Consider the following 19,902-nt stretch of genomic DNA (forward strand, 5'->3'; position numbering starts at 1 on the left):
TGTTTGCAAATCTCATTAAAACTATGCAACCGTTGAGGTGAGGCACTAATATACTTGACACTATCTCTGACATTTTCAATAATAGACTTAATCTCAGAAAGGTCATCTTGCACAAGAATGTTCAATATGTGTGCACAACAACGCACATGAAACAACTTACCATCTAGTGGCAAAGTTGTATGAAAAGAAAGAGAATCATGCAACAACCTCACAACTGAATCATATAGGAAGCATTATCCACCGTGATTGTCCACACTTTCTCTTCAATACCCCATCCTTGCAAGCATTTGTATATTGCATCACAAACACATGTACCGGTATGCGGGGGAAGCACTTCAACAAAGTTTAGAACTCTTTTCTGCAACTTACTGTCCATGTCCACAAAATGAGCAGTTATCACCATGTATTGAATGTTCTGATTTGATGTCCATATGTCAGTTGTGATACTAATTTTGTCAACTGAATTCAACAATCCTTGCACTCGTTTCTTTTCTAGCTCATAAGTTGACCAACAATCTTTTGTGGTTGTTGTTCGACCAATTCGCTCATAATATGGACTTGCAGATTGCATGACTATGTTGAAGAGTTCATACTCAACAAACGAAAATGGCAATTCATGAACCATAATCATGTGAGATATAACCTCCCTCATCCTTGCTTGATCGTACTTCCAACTCTGAACACCACTGACACTCTCCGATTTTTGTGTCGATGGAACCACACAAATGTTCCTTTGCCCTGAAAGATTGATTCTGCGTTTTATGCAATTGTCTAAATGTCTTTTATATTGTGTAGTTGTGCCATCCTTTTGTTTTTTCAATTTAATGTGGCAATGATTGCATTGCACTTTTTCTTCCCCATTCTCAAGTCTCACCACTGTCATTTCCTGCCAAATAACTGATGATTTTTTCCTTTGCTTCTTCTTATAAGGTTCACCTTCTCCTTCCACTTCTTCAACTTCTTTGCCAATGTCTTTATCAACATCCCCTTCAAATCCAATAATTTCCACATTTGGATGATTTAGTGTTGGGTTTAGTTCTTCCATTTCAATAGGTATTGTTGAAGAACCAACACTTGGACTTGAAGGTTCATCAATTGTGTTGTAATCTTCGTAAGACATAGTTATCATACAAACAAGTATTTAAAAAAATGTATACAATATGTTATATTCTTTCTATAATGCAAAAAAAAAAAAATGAAAACAAAAGTTGAGAATACAGAATACTACCACATTGACATAGTACAATATGTTATATTGTTCTTCTTCATCTTGTCCAGTTATCCAACAAGCTCAACAAGAAAATTCAAAGAATAAATAAACACACAAATACAATGTCAAAGTGGCATACTAGTTCTACAGTGAATCTAAACTCAACAATATTAATCTCTAAAAAAAAAAAAAATTACCGTGTGTGTTTTTATAGCTTCGAAGAAGATTGCAGTAGTCACTAGGCAAGCAAGAGATCTGGGAATTAAACAATAGGATTAATTTTCAATAAACAATAATCAAGGTCATTATTAAAACTCAAGCATGAATGCAATTAAATCTCAACCAAACATTTATGAAGATAAGCATCAGATTGTTTAATTAATTCAACCAAATATTTATGAAGATAAGCATCAGATTACCAATTAAAAATCTATTGATTTTTTTTTCACTTTTCATAGTAAATCAGATAGCAATTAAAACTCAACCAAATATTTATGAAGATAAGCATCAGATTACCAATTAAAAATCTATTTGAAATTTTTTTTTTCACTTTTCATAGTAAATCAGATAGCAATTAAAACTCAACCAAACATTTATGAAAATAAGCATCAGATTGAAAAAATAATTTCAATAACAGCTGGCTAGACGTAATCTGTAACTCTGTAAGATGATAGAAAAAAGTACAAACAAAAAAAAAAAAAAAAAAAAAAAAAAAAAAAAAAAAAAAAAACAACAAAAACAAAACAACAGCTGCAAGTCCCTAAAGAAAATCAGATAAATAAAGTAGGTTGAAGGTTGTACAAAAACAAAAAAAAAAAATAATAAAACAAGTCCCTAAAGAATAAGCTGTAAGCATAGAGAAAATAAAACAAGTCCCTACTCCCTAAACAAGATTGAGATAATCATACCTTGAAGGTTGGCCAGCTGTAGCTGTTGTGAATTTCAGAATGGAAGCATGGCTTGGATCCAACAGCTAGTTAGTGTTCTCGGTCGGCGTTCACTTGGATGGTGGCTACGACGGACGGCGGACGGCTGGGCAGGTGGCTACGGTGGACGGCTGGACAGGTGGCTACGGCGGACGGCTGAGCAGGTGGAGGTGTGAGCGGAGAAGCAGGTGGAGGTGTGGCGACTGAGACTGCGAAGATTTGAAAAAGCCCTAGTCCCTAAATTCCTAATGAAAGAACTTATTACTTAATATTATTATATAAATATATATAATAATTAATATATATAATAATTAATATAATATAATATAATATAATATAATATATATGTTTGTGAACATGTTCGCGAACATTATTAAACGAACATAAACGAGCTCGTTCACGAACATTATTAAACGAACATAAACGAGCTTGTTCACGAACATTAGTAAACGAACACAAACGAGCTTGTTCACGATCTCTTAACAAACGAGCTTACAATTGTTCAAGCTCTGTTCGTTTATTAACCGAGCTCTAAATTTTGTTTGTTAATGTTCGTTTACCTTAACAAACGAACATTAACGAACGCTTACCGAACACGAACACGAGTAGTTTGCCGAAAGCTCTGTTCGCTAACACCCCTAATCATACTCTTCTTCCTGTTAAAACTTTGTTAAAATTAGTAAAGGAAATAAATAACAATAATAATTACTTAATAATAAATAAGATTATGAAGTTGGCTCAGTAAGCATTTTGTCCATATCAATGTCTGGATTAAGGACAAATTGCTACAATGCCACCATGAACATTGAGCAACATACCAGCTTAATCCTTATTTCAGATCATAGGTGGAAGCTTCATCATTGCCATAATATAATTTGTCAAATTAATATATCAAAAGATAACATTACTAGATTTACAGCAATGCCAAAGGCAGCAACTTTACCAACTTACAAGTTAGTAAGTTACCCAGCCTCTAAACCGAAGTATAGAACATTACCACTTCACCAGTTCACCATATTTCATAACAGTGTTAGGGGCCAAAAACTCATCAAGGGGGCAAGGGCAGCAAATTATAAGATTCACAATATTAGTTGGAAAGACAACAAATTTAAGATATAAGAATATAAGATATCTGTAGAATGTATATACTGAAGTGTTTATACTAAAAGTTGATGAATGATAAGCTAAGAGAAATTCCCTAACAACCTACTAACACTCCCCCTCAAGTTGGAGCATAAATATCAAACATGCCCAACTTGTTACATATATATAGAATCCGACTCCTACTAAGCCCTTTCGTGAATATGTCAGCCAATTGATCACCGCTTTGAACGTGCACAATAGATATTAGACCTTTTTCCACCTTCTCCCATATAGAATGGCAGTCAACCTCAATATGCTTCATCCGCTCGTGAAAAACTGGATTATTTGCAATATGTATCGCAGCACAATTATCACACCACAAATCTATGGGTAACTTCAATTCCACACCCACTTCATTTAGAATATTATGCACCCAATCTATTTCACTAGCCACATGGGCCATATCCCTGTATTCAGACTCCGCACTTGAACGCGACACCACATTCTGCTTCTTACTCTTCCACGAAACCAAAGTTCCTCCCACAAACATACAATAGCCTGTCACAAACTTTCAGTCACTAGGTGACCCAGCCCAATCTACATCAGAGAACGCCACAACATGCATATACTTGTGGTCAGCGTAAAGAACCCCTTTCCTAGGAGCACCCTTTAGATACTTCACAATTCGAATAACTGCTTCCCAATGAGTTTGCATAGGTGCACTCATGAATTGACTAACCACACCCACTGGATATGCAATATATGGACGGGTAATCGTGAGGTAATTCAACTTTCCTGCTAACTTCCTATATATTTCCGGATCTTTAAATGGCTCCCCTCACCTTCCAACAACTTCACACCCTAATCCATAGGCGTATCACACGGCTTTGATCCAAGTAGCCCCTCTTCACTGAGCAGGTCCAACAAATACTTCCTTTGTGAGAGAAATATGCCCTTTTTGGAGTGTGCAACTTCAATCCCCATAAAGTATTTCAGCACTCCCAGATATTTAGTATGAAACTCAGTTCTAAGAAAGGATTTGAGAACATCGATTCTGCCTACATCACTACTTGTGATTACAATGTCATCTACATACACAATCAACAAAACACACCTGTAGTTAGTATGTTTATAAAAGACAGTGTGATCATACGCACTCCTCTGCATTCCAAACTCAATAGCTGCATTGCCACGCGAAGACTGCCTCACCCCATATAGAGACTTCTTCAGTTTTCACACCTTCCCAAACTCCCCCTAAGCAACAAACCCTGGCGGTTGCTCCATATAGACCTCCTCAAGCAAAAGGTATTCTTTACATCAAGCTGGTACATGGGCCAATGATTAGTAGCTGCCAAAGAAATAAATATGTGCACAAAGGTTAACTTGGCTACTGGAGAGAATGTCTCGGTATAATCTATACTGTATGTCTGTGCATACCCCTTAGCCACGAGGCGCACCTGGAGTCTCGCAACAGAGCCATCAGGTTTGCAGCTAATAGCAACCTTACTAGGTGGAAGACGTACCAGATCCCATGTCTGGTTTTCCTCAAGAGCGATCATCTCTTCTATGATCGCACGCTTCCAACCATCATTAGACATAGCTTGACTCACAAACTTCGGAACAGCGACAGTCTCTAACTGGGACACAAAAGCACGTGAAGAAGACGACAAATTGGCATATGAAACATATTATGAAATGGGATGAGCACAACGATGTTTACCTTTTCGAAGGGCGATAGGAAGATCCATATCCGTTGACGAAGATTTTGGTAAGGGAGGGTTCGCTGGTGGTACTGGTGGGGCTACGTGTGTTTCAACCTCGATCTCTCAGCCGCCTGTGATAAACCTGTGTAACATGAGGCATAGTCTCAACCCTTCCTATGGAGTGAGGAATAGTCACACAGTGTATGTAAGGAAATCATCTAACACTGGGCTACAATCAGATGGGTCAGAGAGAACCTCACTGAATATGGTACTCCCAAAGAAGGAGACATCAACATAGACTAAGTATCATCCCAAATATGGGGAATAATAACAATACCCTTTCTGAGTACTCGAATACCCCAAGAAAATAAATTTTAGTGACTTAGGATCAAGTTTTCCCCTTTGAGGGCAAACATCCTGGACAAAACAAGTGAACCCAAACACCTTATGAGGAAGGGAGAATGATGGTTTGGATAGATAGATAAAGTGACAAGGACTTTGACCCTCAAGGACTCTCGAAGGTAAGCGGTATATTAAGAAACACAATGTATGAATCGCATCTACCCATAATATTTTGGGAACTTTCATCTGAAACAACAAGGCTCGAGCAACCTCCAATAGATGGCGATTTTTTACGTTCTGCCACGCCATTCTGTTGAGGAGTGCTAACACAAGACGATTGATGTACCATCCCATTTTGACTCATATAACTCGAAAAAAGGGCAAGAAAAATATTCAGACCCATTATCACTCTGCAAAATTTGAACCACTTTATTGAATTGAGTTTTGACCTTAGCATAGAAATTACAAAAGATCTCAAACAATTCATCTCTAGATTTCATGAGGTATAACCAAGTGTGCCTAGATAAATCATCTACGAAAGTTACAAAGTATTTGAACCCAGACTTTGATACTACTCGACATGGACCCCATACATCTGAATGAATCAATTGAAATGAAGATTGTACTCTATTATTGTCTCTAGGAGGGTAAGGAACCCGACAATGTTTAGCAAGTTCACATGACTCACACTGCAAGGTAGATAAAGATTTTAACCCAGACACAACTTCTTTAAGATAGATATAGGTGGGTGACCATACTGGAAATGCAACTGCAAAGGAGACGTACTGCCCAACAAACCAACCGGAATACCTCCAAAATCCTTAGACAATTGTTCTAACACGTACAGCCCACCAATTTCCTTACCAATAACCTTCTTCGTCAAAAGATCCAGAAATAAACAATAACTAGGGAAGAACATGACGCAACAATTTAGTTTTCGGGTAATTTGACTTATTGACAACAAATTGAATGGGAAATTTGGAAGATATAACACAGAAAAAGAGACAATAACGAACTGACATTCACATTAACTTTACCTAAAACAGAGATGGATGAACCATCTACTAAGATAACTGTAGTACCATATTGAAAGGAACAATATTCAGAAAACATACTTAGATTACCTGACATATGGTCACTGGTTCCAAAATCAATGACCCATTGTCGAGACGAGGACGAAACACAAGTAATGGGACTACCTGTTTGAACAAAGGTAGCTGAGGGAAACATCAAAGTCTCTGGATTAGCAGGAGGTTGCGAGGAAGACGCTTTCAATTGATTAAACAGAGTCAATTTTTCATCAGTCATCATGACCATGTTCCCTTCTTGTTTAGAGGCAGAGTTAGCAAATCTCTTGTGGTCGGAGAGGTGTGGGCATTGGTTGCGCATATGACCGAGTTCTCCACAATTAAAGCAAACCCTCTATCCTCGACCTCCTCTGCACCCTCTATTATGTCTCCTAAACTGGCTTCCTTAACCAGTGGCACTCTCATTACCATTATCTCCCTATGAGAGAAAGACGTGTTTCTCCGACATACCATCAGTATTAGGATTAGTTGATGCATTTTGAACCATAGCGAAAACTTGGTCTATTGATTCCAACTCCTTATTCCCAAGCAACTAGGATTTCAAAACATCATACTCCTTATCCAACCCAGAAATCCAACTAAAGACAAGCAATTGATCACGTTGCTTTTTCATTTTATCCACATCATTAGTAATTGGCATAGCAGTACACAATGCCTCACTCACATTTTTAAAGTCATAATAGTAATCCCTGATGTCTCGCCCTTTCTGAGTTGGTCGATGAAAATCTTGAGATAACTGATACAACTTTCTCAAATTATTTGCCCCGCTAAACCATTAATTTACTAATTCTCATACATCCTTCACACCTTTATAATGTTGCATAGATAGAATTATTTTCCTATCAATGCAATTTATTATACGCGATAATAGGGCTTTATCGTCTTTCTTTCAATCTTGGGCTTTAGTAGGGTCTATCGGACCTGTTTCAATTAAATGTCCATCTTTACCCATACCTCCCAAGTTAATTTCAACTAAAAATTTTCACTCTCCGAAATTAGACCCATTAGGTGCCAACACCACATCAATCAATTTAGATGGAGTTGACACCATAGTAATGGTCATACCTTCTACCATAATAAACAAAGAAAGACATACCTGGAAAGAAAACTTCTCAACCAATTTCAACCTCCTTGTCAGTAGCTAAACCCTCTCGCAGCGGTAAAGAAAACACAGTCGAACAAAACTTCTCAATACCTGGCTATACCACCACTCCAGACCTATTGAGCTTACAGAGACGAGCCCGCCGGTACCAGCCTCGACCGGAGAAGACGCCGGAACAGTGCACACGCGTCGGCACGTGGCGTAGGAATCCTTGAACTGAGGCGGCGCGTGGAGGCGTGTGAGAACTCCGGTGGCTGCTCCACTTCTTCCGACAACGTCGCCTCTTCACTCCGACCTAAGCCCACTACTCACATACCCCAGTCTCACTCTGATACCATGTAGAATGTATATACTGAAGTGTTTATACTAAAAGCTGATGAATGATAAGTTGTACAAAGGAGCCTATATATACATACTAATAGTAAGACTTACCCACTCGTTTGAATTTCAAAATGAGTAGCTGATAGACATTCCCTAACAACCTACTAACAATATCATATAAAGTATAGAGATTAGAGAATAAAATTACTAGAATTGTTGGAAGTGTAGAACCACCAGTCCTCCCACCAGATGTACTCCCACCATCAACATTAAATTATGCAATAAATCCAATAATTAAGTTAATTAAAAAATTTAAATTGAAAGATTGAATTATTAAATTATAGAATATTGAGAATCATTTACCTTTCTCAAATCTTTCTAATTCTTCTAGATTTTCCTCAATTGATATGGGGGTATTTGGCCGCCTAAGCCAATCCTGAGTACAAACCAAGGCTTCTACAATTTTAGGAATTAAAGAACTCCTAAAATGATCTAAAACCCTCCCAAATGTACTAAAGGCAGACTCTAAGGCAACAGTTGAGATTGGTATAGCTAAGACATCTCTAGGAAGCTTAGAAAGGATAGGAAATCTCTTAGAATTAACCTTCCACCATCTCAGTATATCAAATGAATTTTCCTCTTCAACTATTGCCTCAATCAAGTAATGTTCCAACTCAGTTTTTTTCCTCCCACCACTTTCCATTCTCTGTTTCTTAATTTGGGACTTCAACAGATGTTGTGGCCTCCCAACTAGGGCAGATGTAGATTGAACAGTTTGAATAGAAGGACTAACAGAACCAGAACCAGTAGTTGGGACAAACGTAGGACTATAACTGACAGCATAATCATCAAAGAACTCATTCAAAGCAGCCAACACTTTCTTAAGCTAAGCTTTTCATTTTACCTCACCATACATATGATTTATCTAAGTTGGCATATATTCTAACTTGTCCCTGGGGTCTAAAATGTTTCCAAAGAAAATCATATAATTCATTTTATCTATATCACCCCAATATTTTCAAATTTTGTTTTCATGTTAACCCCCATTAGTTTCACAGCCTCATCTTCTTCCACCATTCCATTCAAGATACAATACATATAAGATATTTCAGAGAAAAATGTGTTAGATGTCACATATAAGGACCCTAAAATTCCGATATTCATATCATAGAAACATTTCAACAATTTTACCAAGCTGTTCACAGACTCCCAATCGAGAAAATTAGGAATAGAATCACCCAAATCGAATTTAAAAGAATTATCACTCTCTTCATAAGCTTCAAACACTTTCTGGTATATCATAGCAGACTGTAACATCAAATATGTGGAATTCCACCTTGTTGGCACATCATCTAGTCACAAGGAAGTCTGACAAATTCCTAAATTTCTTGATCTGAGGTGAGTTTCTGACATATCTAACAACCTCCCTAACCCTCTGTACAGCAGTATCACATTCTTTCAGCCCATCTTGCACAACCAAGTTCAGAATATGGGCAATGCATCTCATGTGAATATACTTACAATTCAAGTTAGATGATCCCCAAGACAACACTTTCTTAAAAAAAAAAAAAAAAAAAAAAAAAAAAAAAAAAAAAAAAAAAAAAAAAAAACCAAGAGCAGTACCATTTGATGAAGCATTATCTACTGTCACAATAAGCACATTCCTAAGCCCCCACTCTAGCAAACAAGTTTCAAGTGCTTTTGCAATATACTCACCCTTGTGTGATGTTACAAGGACAAAAGATATAATTTTTTATGAAGTTTCTACTATTCATCTATAAAATGTGCAGTGACTACCATGTAGTTAATCCTTTGAATAGATTTCCAAGAGTCAGTTGTAATATTGACTCTTTGAGTGTTTCCCCTAAATAAGCACTTTAACTTAAGTTTTTCTTCTTCAATAATGACATGGATGTACCTACTGACTGTCCACCTAGATGAAATTTTAAACCTAGGACAAACCACTACAGTGAACCTATTAAACCCTTGTCCCTCCACAAATATAAAGGGAAGTTCATCAATTATAATCATTTCTACCAAGGTTCCCCTAATAGATTCCTGATTAAATACCCATGTCCCCAATTCTCCCACAGTTGGTTCAGATGCATCAGTGCTAGCAACACCTTGAAATGTCAGAATGGACTGCCTAGTATCTTTAGAGTGAGGATTTTCATACAACTAAGCATGTGGTTCCTTAAGGATGAAGTACCATGTTTTTTTATTCACATTGATACAACTTTGCACAATAGAACACTTTGCCTGTATATTAACACCATTACTATCAGAAATCCTTTGAAAATGATCCCAAACTCTGGATCTAGCATCAACCTGTTTCCTTTACTTTGCAGTAGGCAACACATTATGTTGAGTACTTTTGTCAACAATTTGGGTTTCCACCACTGTTGGTCCATGAGATGAAGAATTGGTAGGTTCATTGCCAGTACTAGGCATACTGATGTTTTCCATCTAAAAAATTGGAAACATTATCAGTGCACATAGTAGGAGATAGGAAGCATAATACAGAATCTCAGACAGTTTACATACACATATTAACATTTAATAGTGTAGCACTAAGCAGTGCAACACAATTCCATCAAGCATTCATCAAAGACTTGAAATGTCTCCAAATGTTCATCATATAGACATGAATCACACTATCACAGGACAACACATAGGCACATAGCATGAAATCACTATTCAACTTCCACATTTCAGAGGCCATATATCCTCTAAACATTACATTAAGGGTCCTCAATCCATAAACAAGAAAGACAACAGATATCATCATTCAGTGCTTTCACCAAAAGATTTTTCAGATTTAAGATTTTCACTTTTTCATAATTTCACAGACTCATAGTGTATACAAGTATACAAGTAAATAAATCATATTTTCAGTATTACACTATAACTACTTCTACTCACAAAAATAAAATAATAATAATAACATCTCAGAAATCAGAATATATCAAAACTCAGAAAATATCACAACTCAATAATCATAATATATCACAAGTTCACAACTCAGATTATATCACAATATAATGAATAAATCAAAAATTAAAATAACTATGGTTGTCGATTTACTTCTTTTCTCACACAATTTCCCTGGAGGACAATGGCATTCAACAGTTCAACTCCTTCAAGAAATCTGCAATCAACAGTCAATAGCAGTGAGTCAGCCACCAGTCACCACCAGTTTGAGACCACCGTCCAGGCGTCCACCAGTGCAATCGACAACTCAACAAGGGCTTCGGGTTTCCACCATAGAGAGTCTGGAAGAGACTCAACTACTTAAGAGTCAAGAGATGAAGACACTCAAAGAGAACGCCAGAACGGCTGAACATGTTTGTGAGAACACAGAGACTTAGAGAATATCGAAGAGAGAATCTGAGAAAGGGCTTCCACCAGACCACAGGACTATCGGAGTCTCAAAGATTTTGAGAACTCAAAACTCAGCGACGGATTGACAGAGAGAACTCAAGAGAGAATCAGAGAAAGGGCTTCCACCATACCACAGTCTATCACTCTATCGGACTATCGGAGTCTCAGAGATTGAGACTTGAGAGAACTCAGAACTCAGAGAATATCAAAGTCGGAGAATGGGAGAATTGAGAACTGAGAAGTGAGATCTGAGAAACCCTAGGGCGAAAACTGAGAGAGAGTGAGAGACTATGCAGTCTCGGAGTGAATCAGTGAAATTAGAAACCCAAAGGGCATAACGTAGAAGCGTGGAAATATATAAACAATAAACACGACGTTGTTTAGTACATAGCATTCGTAACCGTAGGCCTTCATCGAATATTCGTCCGGTTCGGGTGGGGAATCCATGTACCTTACCCAAATGTATTAAACCGTTTAAATAAAGACAATAGTCGGTAGTTCGATTCAAGGGCTTCGGATAGCGGTTCGATTCAGTCCGGCCTGACCTGTCGTGTTGGTCGGGTATGCACACCCCTATTTACTAGCACAATTTTCAATTTTTAAAATAGGAAACAATTTTTCAGTTTACTAGAAAACTGAAAAACTATTAAAAAACTATTTTCTAAATAGAAAAGTAGAAAACAGAATTATCAATCATCTATTACTTATCACAATATTCTATCTTTTCTAATTGCATTAGTTATTTAAACATAACTTAATTGTTTATTCTTAAAGTTAGACAAAGAGTAAATACCCAAAATAGTCCCTCGACTATAGCTAAATTCACAAATTGGTCATCGACTATTAATTTCATCCAATTAAGTCCTTAACTTTCTAATTTTGACCCAATTTCATCCTATGTTAGTCTCACCGTTTAGTGTCCGTGAAATCTAAGGATAGAGATGTAATTTCACTTGCTCCTTGTGTTCTCCCTTCACCTAGTCGTTTTTATCTTCATTTTCTTCAGCGCAGCACTAGCTTCTTCCTAATCTGGGTTATGATTCCTTCCTAAATTGGTCAATTCATGAGAAGTCGTCACTACAAATGGTCAATTCATTTCAATTTCAAGAAGTCGTCACTGTAAATAGCCAATGATGCAATATTCTCATCCCAAATCATTTCAATTTCAAGAAGTCGTCACTGAAAATGGCGACTAAAGTTCTCCTGTTAATCCTTGTCGGAGCCCTTGTTTGTGCCGCAAATGCTAGTCCGCGTAGTGAAGGATGGGAGAAGAAAGGTGTTGATGATAATCAGAAAACTTTCTTTCACTGCAAATATGGGGTTCCTCCCTACTTCGGTGGTGGAGGAGGATCTGGGTTCGGCTGAGGGCAGGGTTTTCTTGGTGGCGATTTGGGCGGCTGGGGGTTTCACCCCAGATCTCGGTAGTGGTGCATCGGGTTTTGAATCCGGAACCGGTGGTGGGTTCGGATCTAGCTTCAGAGGGTTTGGCGGTGGTTCCTCGGTTTCGGTTCTGGACCTAGGTTTGGCCTTCCCAGTGGCTCATCTGGCTACGATGCCCGAGGTGGAAGTGGAAGCGGAAGCTGTATTACGATGATGGAGAAGGGTCGGGGCTCCGGCCACCACGAGTTGCCCGCAGAGTCTACTGACGATCAGAATTCCGAACATTCCAACCACTCACGAAATGAAAAAGAAGCAATCGGCTTAACCATCTAGAATTGCCCGGAGGGTTCACGGTGGGAAGATTTTCTGGAGGAAGTAGAGGCGCAGAAAGAGAGCTTCCAGTAGTATATACCGAAATGGATTGCGGATTTAACAATGGTGTTCCCAGAAGAATAGCTTGGAGATGAAGGAGAAACGATTGAGGGAAGCGCCGAAAGCAAGGTGAAGGGAGAATGCAAGAACCATGTGAAATTACAACTCTATCCTTGGGTTTCACGGTCATTTAAACGGTCACCCTAACAGAGGACAAAATTGTGTTAAAATTAGAAAGTTAAGGACTTAATTGGTTGAAATTAAAAGTCGAGGACTAATTTGTGAATTTAGCTATAGTCGAGGGACATTTTGGGTATTTACTCTTATTTACATGATCAAAATTAAAAATTACTCTATACTATATTTTGATTGAATTCAATTGCTTATTGGTTTAGATATTTTTAGTTATGTTATATCGTAATACAAGTTTGGTCTGGATATCGGATATTAAAATTTCACATATATTACTATATATATATATTAGAATTCAAAGTAAAAAGTATATATTTATATACATGTCCAAAAATATTTTAAATATTAGCTAAAAAAATATTAATATTATCTAAATTAAATTTTAGGTGAACTTAATAAGTTATTGGTTCGGATATAACTTTAGCTATGTTATATACAAATATAAATTTGGTTGTAAAAATTATATTTATACTATTTAAACCAAATATATCTACTATACTAATAAGAGCCCAAGAGAGTTAGGCATATAATGGATAGAAAAAATGGCGGTCAAATTTTTAAATCAAATGAATGGCTCATATTGATCAGATTTTAATTTTTCCTTAAGATTTCCTAATTTATCCATAATGAATATGATTATCCGTTAACTTTTCCGTTAAATATTATCTTTTTCGTTAATTTCTGTTAGTTCACCGTTAATTTACTCATTGATTTCAATAAAAAAAAATAAAGGTCTTAGGTTCGAACCTCATCCCAATCAAAGTTGGCATAATTAGTACTAAAAACATAAAACATAAAACATTTTCCAGTAAACGAGCCAACTGTTGCAACATTGGCAAATTATACCGTGCACCAGGGCGCAAAATGCATTGTGCGCACTAGCTCAAAACGACGTTGTTTTGGACCCTTTTCGCGTGTCTGCTGTTAACTCCTTAAAAAAAAATTCATGTTTCGAATGTACAGAATTGTATAATAGAATATACAGAATTTTATACCTGAAAACACAGAATTTTATACCTGAAAACACAGAATTTTATAACTAAAAATTTCATGTTTCGAATGTACAGAATTATATAATAGCTAGAATGCACATAATTTTATACCTGAAAACACAGAATTTTATAACTGAAAATTTCCATGTTTCGAATGTACAGAATTATATAATAGAATGCACAGAATTTTATACCTGAAAACACAGAATTTTATAACTGAATACACATAATCTTTTTTAAAAGAATAAAAATTCCATATTTTGAATGTACAGAATTGTATAACAGAATGCACAGAATTTTATAACGGAATACAAAACGACGTCGTTTTGAGAGGTGCGGTGTGCACATTGCTATGTGCACCCTGGTGGAGGGTATAACAATTGTGCAACATTATATTATAGCCAAAAGAATATGGATCGCAAGAAAAAATTAAATCACTTTCATATTGAAATAATATTTCTAATTAGAGGAATACCCAAGTCTGGCTAGCTATTCAAGATAGCAACATTTAATTTTGATCTCTTTTACCTCAAATGAAATATAATATGATCAAAAGTAAAAATAGGTCTTAATTCTCAAACCCATTGCATACACTGCATTAATAATTATATTGATGATCGATGAGCCATTAATTAATTCTTCTTAGCACCCCCATACATGGACTCCACCTTTCCATCATTCCCACCAAGCAACATATACTTGTCTTTCCTAGTCAACTGAGTGCACTCGAATCCAAGAACGCCGCCCAACACCTTCTGCACATGATTCGCCACTTCAATGGAGGATTTCCCACCGGCCTTCACCGTCATTTCCTCCGGCAACGCCTCCAGAAACGTGACCTCGTAGCCGGGCCTGGGGTTCATGAAGAAGAAATACGGGTCCCAGAACTTGACCCCGCGGACCGTCGTCCCGTGGAACATGCCCTGCTTGCAGTTCACCGCCACGGGGACGATCCGATCGCTGAGCTCCGCGAACAGGGCGCTGAAGCGGAGGAGGAAGGGCTCCCGGCAGGTGGTCCCCTCGGGGCAGACCACCAGGTCGCCCTTCTCCAGGAGGGACTTGATCATATCCGCGTCTCGCTGGCGGTCGCGGGTGAGGGCGACGGCGGGGATGGGGGAGAGGAAGCGGGAGAGCTTGCTGACGCTGTAGGTGACGCAGGAGACTTTGCGGCCCAGGGCGATGGCGATGACGATGGGGTCTAAGGCGGTGCGGTGGTTGCAGACGTAGAGGTTGCCTTGGCGGCCGGAGGACGGTGGCGGAGGCCTGGGGCCCTTGATCACCAGGTTGATTCCGAGCATGGGGTATGTGTAGCGGACGATGCGCTCCGGGAGGGGGAGATTGAAGTAGACGCGGAAAACGGCTAAGGCGAAGCCGAAGGGCAGCCAGAGGTAGGTGATGAGGGCGTTGAGTGGGTCGGGGCGCTGCACCATCCGCCCGTCATGGAAAATCAATCGGCTTTTCAATCGATCAAGCGCCACCGGCGTTGCTGATTTGCTAGGATGCACCATATATCCTTCCTGCATGCACCACAACAATAATATATACTTGCTTTTAATTTTTTTTTTTTTTAAATCACACTTTAATTTAGTCCCTAAGTCACGAATTTAATCTTTACTTTAGGTTTCATTAAAAACCCTATAAACAACTCACCAAAAAAAAAAAGAAAAAGAAAAATTATAAACAAGTAATTGAGAGACTAAATCTACCTCACCATTGTATTCGATAGAATATTTTTTCTCAAATTCATTTTCAATAAATTTTCATACCTTTTAATTTTTACTAAACATTATTTGGACTATATATAAACATGTAACACAAGATAAATAAATAAATAAATTTATAGAACACCAATTACCATGTACCATGATCAAAGATAAAGAATCATGAGTATCTCAAAATAAAGTTATAGAACAAATATTAACTTGTAAAGAACCATGAATATTTCAAATAAAAAAATACAAAAAATTTAGTGACATCATTACAAAATACATACAGTTTCATTGATTTACTTATAGATATTTTTGTTAGTAAATTTGATTTTTCTGGTATGTAACTATAATTAAGTAGTACACTAGTACATACTTTATAGGTTCAATTCCAAACCTATTTACGTATACCCAAAAAATGTTTAATGAATGGTAAATCTCACTTTTAGTCACACAACTATTATATTATTCTCACATTTGATCTTATATTATAATTTTTTTTTTAATTAATGTTATTTTTTTAAAGAGAATTCAATAATTTTACAATCTTAGTCTCAACTCCTTATTACAAAAGCGTTAAAAAATAATATAGTAAACAATATTTTTATAGTTTTTTTTTTAAATAATAGTTTTACCCGTCATATCGATTATTATATCATTTACGAGAATTTTTAAGTAACAATAAAAGGTTAAAATTATGAAATTATTATATTATTATCCCAAAATCTAAAGTCAATTGAGTGACAATTATAACATTTGACCAAATATAATAATGTTAGCAAAGTTGTAAAACTAAATATACATGATTGAATTAAAAGCTGAAGACTTTCACATTTGTGTGAGACCGTCTCACGAATTCTTATTCGTGAGACGAATTGAGTCAATATGTCAATGTAATACTTATACTATCAAATGTAATACTAAATCAGAAATAAAATATTTGTTACTTATAAGGAAAAACATAATACTTTTGAGGAAAAATGTAATACTTTTATATTTTGATATAAAAGTATTACTTTTTTCTTCGAAAGTATTACATTTTCTCATATAAGTAATAGATATTTTATTCATGATTTAGTACTACATTTGCTAGTATAAGTATTACATTTCATATTAATCCTACCCGTCTCACGGATGTCATCCGTGAGACGGTCTCACACAAACTTTTGCCAATATGATAATGTCGTAATAGCCGGGACTAAAAGTGAAAAGTTATTATTAAATTAATAAAAACATTAGACAATCTACCAATTCTATAAGGAGTTATTAGTATTCAAAAGTAGTTGGGAGTATATGCATTCCCAATTTCCCATCTAACCCCTTCTTCTAATTAGTCAATAAGGAATCCGATAGAGCAAAGTACGTACAATCTTAAATAACTTTATATGATAATAATGACACATAAAATTTGGATAGAAGTAGGTAACAAGTAGACAACCCACACCCACCGACTCTATAGGGAGTTATTACTAGTATTCAAAAGTAGTTGGAGTATGTATGTACTATGTAGTATTTCTATCTTCCAATTGTATAAATAATTGGTTGGACTAAAAAAACAAATAAAATACAATCTTAATAACCTATGATAAATGCATGCGACGATTCAAAATAATTAATATCCAGCTGGATTGTGGCGATTGGCAGGTGGGGGTGGTAAATGCCAATGGACCCAAGAATAAATCCTATTCTGAAAATTGCTTTAACTTTCACATGTTTAGCCTCACCTCAACTACCAACATTAAATTGCCTCCAAACAACTTACAACTCACAACCCCCTTACACCCTTCACAAAATATGGGATATATATCACGCACGAGCTTAGCTCAATAGTTCAATAGACAGCATTTGGGAGAAGAAGTAAATGTTAAAATTTGGCGGCGACAGTGTAGGGATTATGTCCAAAGTAGGCAAATTCCTTGTGCGCACCGACATTTGGTCATGTATTAAGCCACTGTGATTTATATCCTTCCAAATGATCTGTTGGGCCGGGGTGTGGGAGCCATTGGGGTTGAAAATTCAACCTTTTGGGAGAAAATATGAGATATATAACCTAAGCCACGATAAGTTTGTAATTATAAGGTCACGAGTTCAAATCTCAGCTCTCTTGGTTTGAGTCGGCAACCTAAGCTGATTTAAGCTGATTTACTTCCTTGTGATCATTTACCGGCTACGATCACAACGCATGATTTACGCAATGCACATTCTCGAGTAAATGATTATGGATTTCTCTCGTCACTCAAAAAAATAATAATAAAACAAGATAGTCAAACGGATCCAAAGAATTAAAAAATAAAAAATAAAAAAACAGTCGACCTCTAAAATCAAATATCAATCGACGTAACACATTAGAAAGTACGGACTGCCTTTCTAGATTATATTGATTAACCTTTCAAGCAATCTTATAATGTTATTATAATATATAGTATTAATGATATCATGTTACTCCAATTAAGTTAGCTAGCTTAATTGGAACGTACATTTTAATTTGTGTTCATGATATATATATATATATATATTCACGCAACCACATCATAAATTAGATATATTGGATGTAGTAATATAAGTCATATTTCCCCGTGCAATAATATATCATTGTCTATTCTTTAGTAGAAAGAAGAAGGTGATAAGTTCAATTCATGGATAATATATATACTCACGAAAGTAGCTAGGGTTTGGTTAACTACATTAGTGCACTCGAAAACCTTTTCTTTTCATTTACTAAAACCACCCTTTAATTACGTATGGTTAGCAATTTTATTTTTTATTTTTTTGAAAGACTGAGAAATCTATCATCACTATTTAAAAATATGTACAGGATAAACGTTATTTTTTTGTAATAATTAACCCGCAAATCAAATAAGATAGGGAAATGATGACACTAAGAATACTTTTTGACTAGCGATTTTATTTTGACTTGACTGTAACGTATTCTTGACATTGGGAGTTGGGTTTTATTGCTAATGAATAATGATGGTAGGAGGGCCGGTCGGTGTCAAAAATAATCTATAATCCATGTAAACTCAACTAAACTAAAATTTATTTCTACTTGGGATGAGAATTGCAATTTTCGCAGCAGATATGCACTCGATCGGATTTTTCTGGGTGGCAATGGATGATCAGTATGGGGTGGGGTGGGTCCTAATTAAAAATTAAACTCGCCATGAAAAGTTAGATTCAAATTTTATGTACAAACACATACACATGGTGGTAATAAAATGGGAAAAAAAATAAGATTCTATTTTAGAGGGTAATAAGAATAATTGAAGCATGTGCTCCATCTCAACTAAAAGTCTAAGTTGATAGTTGGATTGCACATTTATGTTTATATATATTATATGCTCAACTAGATCGAACCTTTGACGTTTAGTTAAGGATGGATAAATTCGTTAGGCTGAATCACACCACCACCATGTTATACTTGTACTATTACCGGTTTCAAACTTACTACTTCTCTTAAGGAGCTTAAATGAGAAGTATATGAATTGTGTGATTCAATACAAAAAGGGCAAATTAATAAAGAAAAAGAGAAAGAGATGAGAGTGATACCTTGCAAATGGACATGAAATCGTGATCAGATTCTCTGTCGCCGATCCCAATATCAGGTTTTTCATCGCCAAACTCCTTCAAGATGGACAGCTTTTTCCATTTTCCGACCAAAACCCCTGGCTTCGTCACGAATCCGGTAGCTTTTTTGGTCTTGGGGTTAACCTCAATCTCGGTTCCCAGAACCTTATCGCCGCCCAAAAACTCTTTCACGAACGGCTCAACCATGATGGTCGGGTTCGCCGTCACCACCACTTTCCGCTCGCACTTATCGAACACCTCGAAGCTCTCCCGCCGCACGTCGGCGGCGTAGAATCGCGAGAGGACGGCCCGCGACGCCAGCTCGATGTCGCGGACTTTGAGCCCCGCGAAGGAGATGAAGATGAGCGTTTGGATGGCTAGGGCTTCGGAGAAGAAAATGTAGGCGACGGCGATGAGGGGGAAACTGAGGAGGAGGACCAGCCCTCGGAGGAGGCTCCCGGCTTCGATCGCGACCAGCATGAAGTACGGGAAGGATGACCTGCCGATCAAGAGCGTCCCGTCTAGGTCCGCCGCGATGGA

At 36.9% G+C, this 19,902-nt stretch overlaps 1 protein-coding gene across 1 annotated transcript in view; it reads right to left on the reverse strand.

The window, feature by feature from the left end:
- Window positions 1-14,513: 14,513 nt before the first annotated feature.
- LOC109171579 (glycerol-3-phosphate 2-O-acyltransferase 4) overlaps window positions 14,514-19,902 on the reverse strand; it is a 10,766-nt gene continuing 5,377 nt past the window's right edge. The window contains exons 3-4 of the mRNA XM_019320631.1: window positions 19,345-19,902; window positions 14,514-15,609 (exon numbers count right to left, since the gene is read on the reverse strand). The exon at window positions 19,345-19,902 is cut by the window's right edge and continues 305 nt beyond it. Coding sequence (XP_019176176.1) covers window positions 14,725-15,609; window positions 19,345-19,902 — 1,443 coding nt within the window. The 3' untranslated portion in view covers window positions 14,514-14,724. The remainder of the gene's footprint in view (window positions 15,610-19,344) is intronic.

Source organism: Ipomoea nil, unplaced genomic scaffold (assembly GCF_001879475.1).
Source record: "Ipomoea nil cultivar Tokyo-kokei standard unplaced genomic scaffold, Asagao_1.1 scaffold0322, whole genome shotgun sequence".
Taxonomy (NCBI): Eukaryota; Viridiplantae; Streptophyta; class Magnoliopsida; order Solanales; family Convolvulaceae; genus Ipomoea; species Ipomoea nil.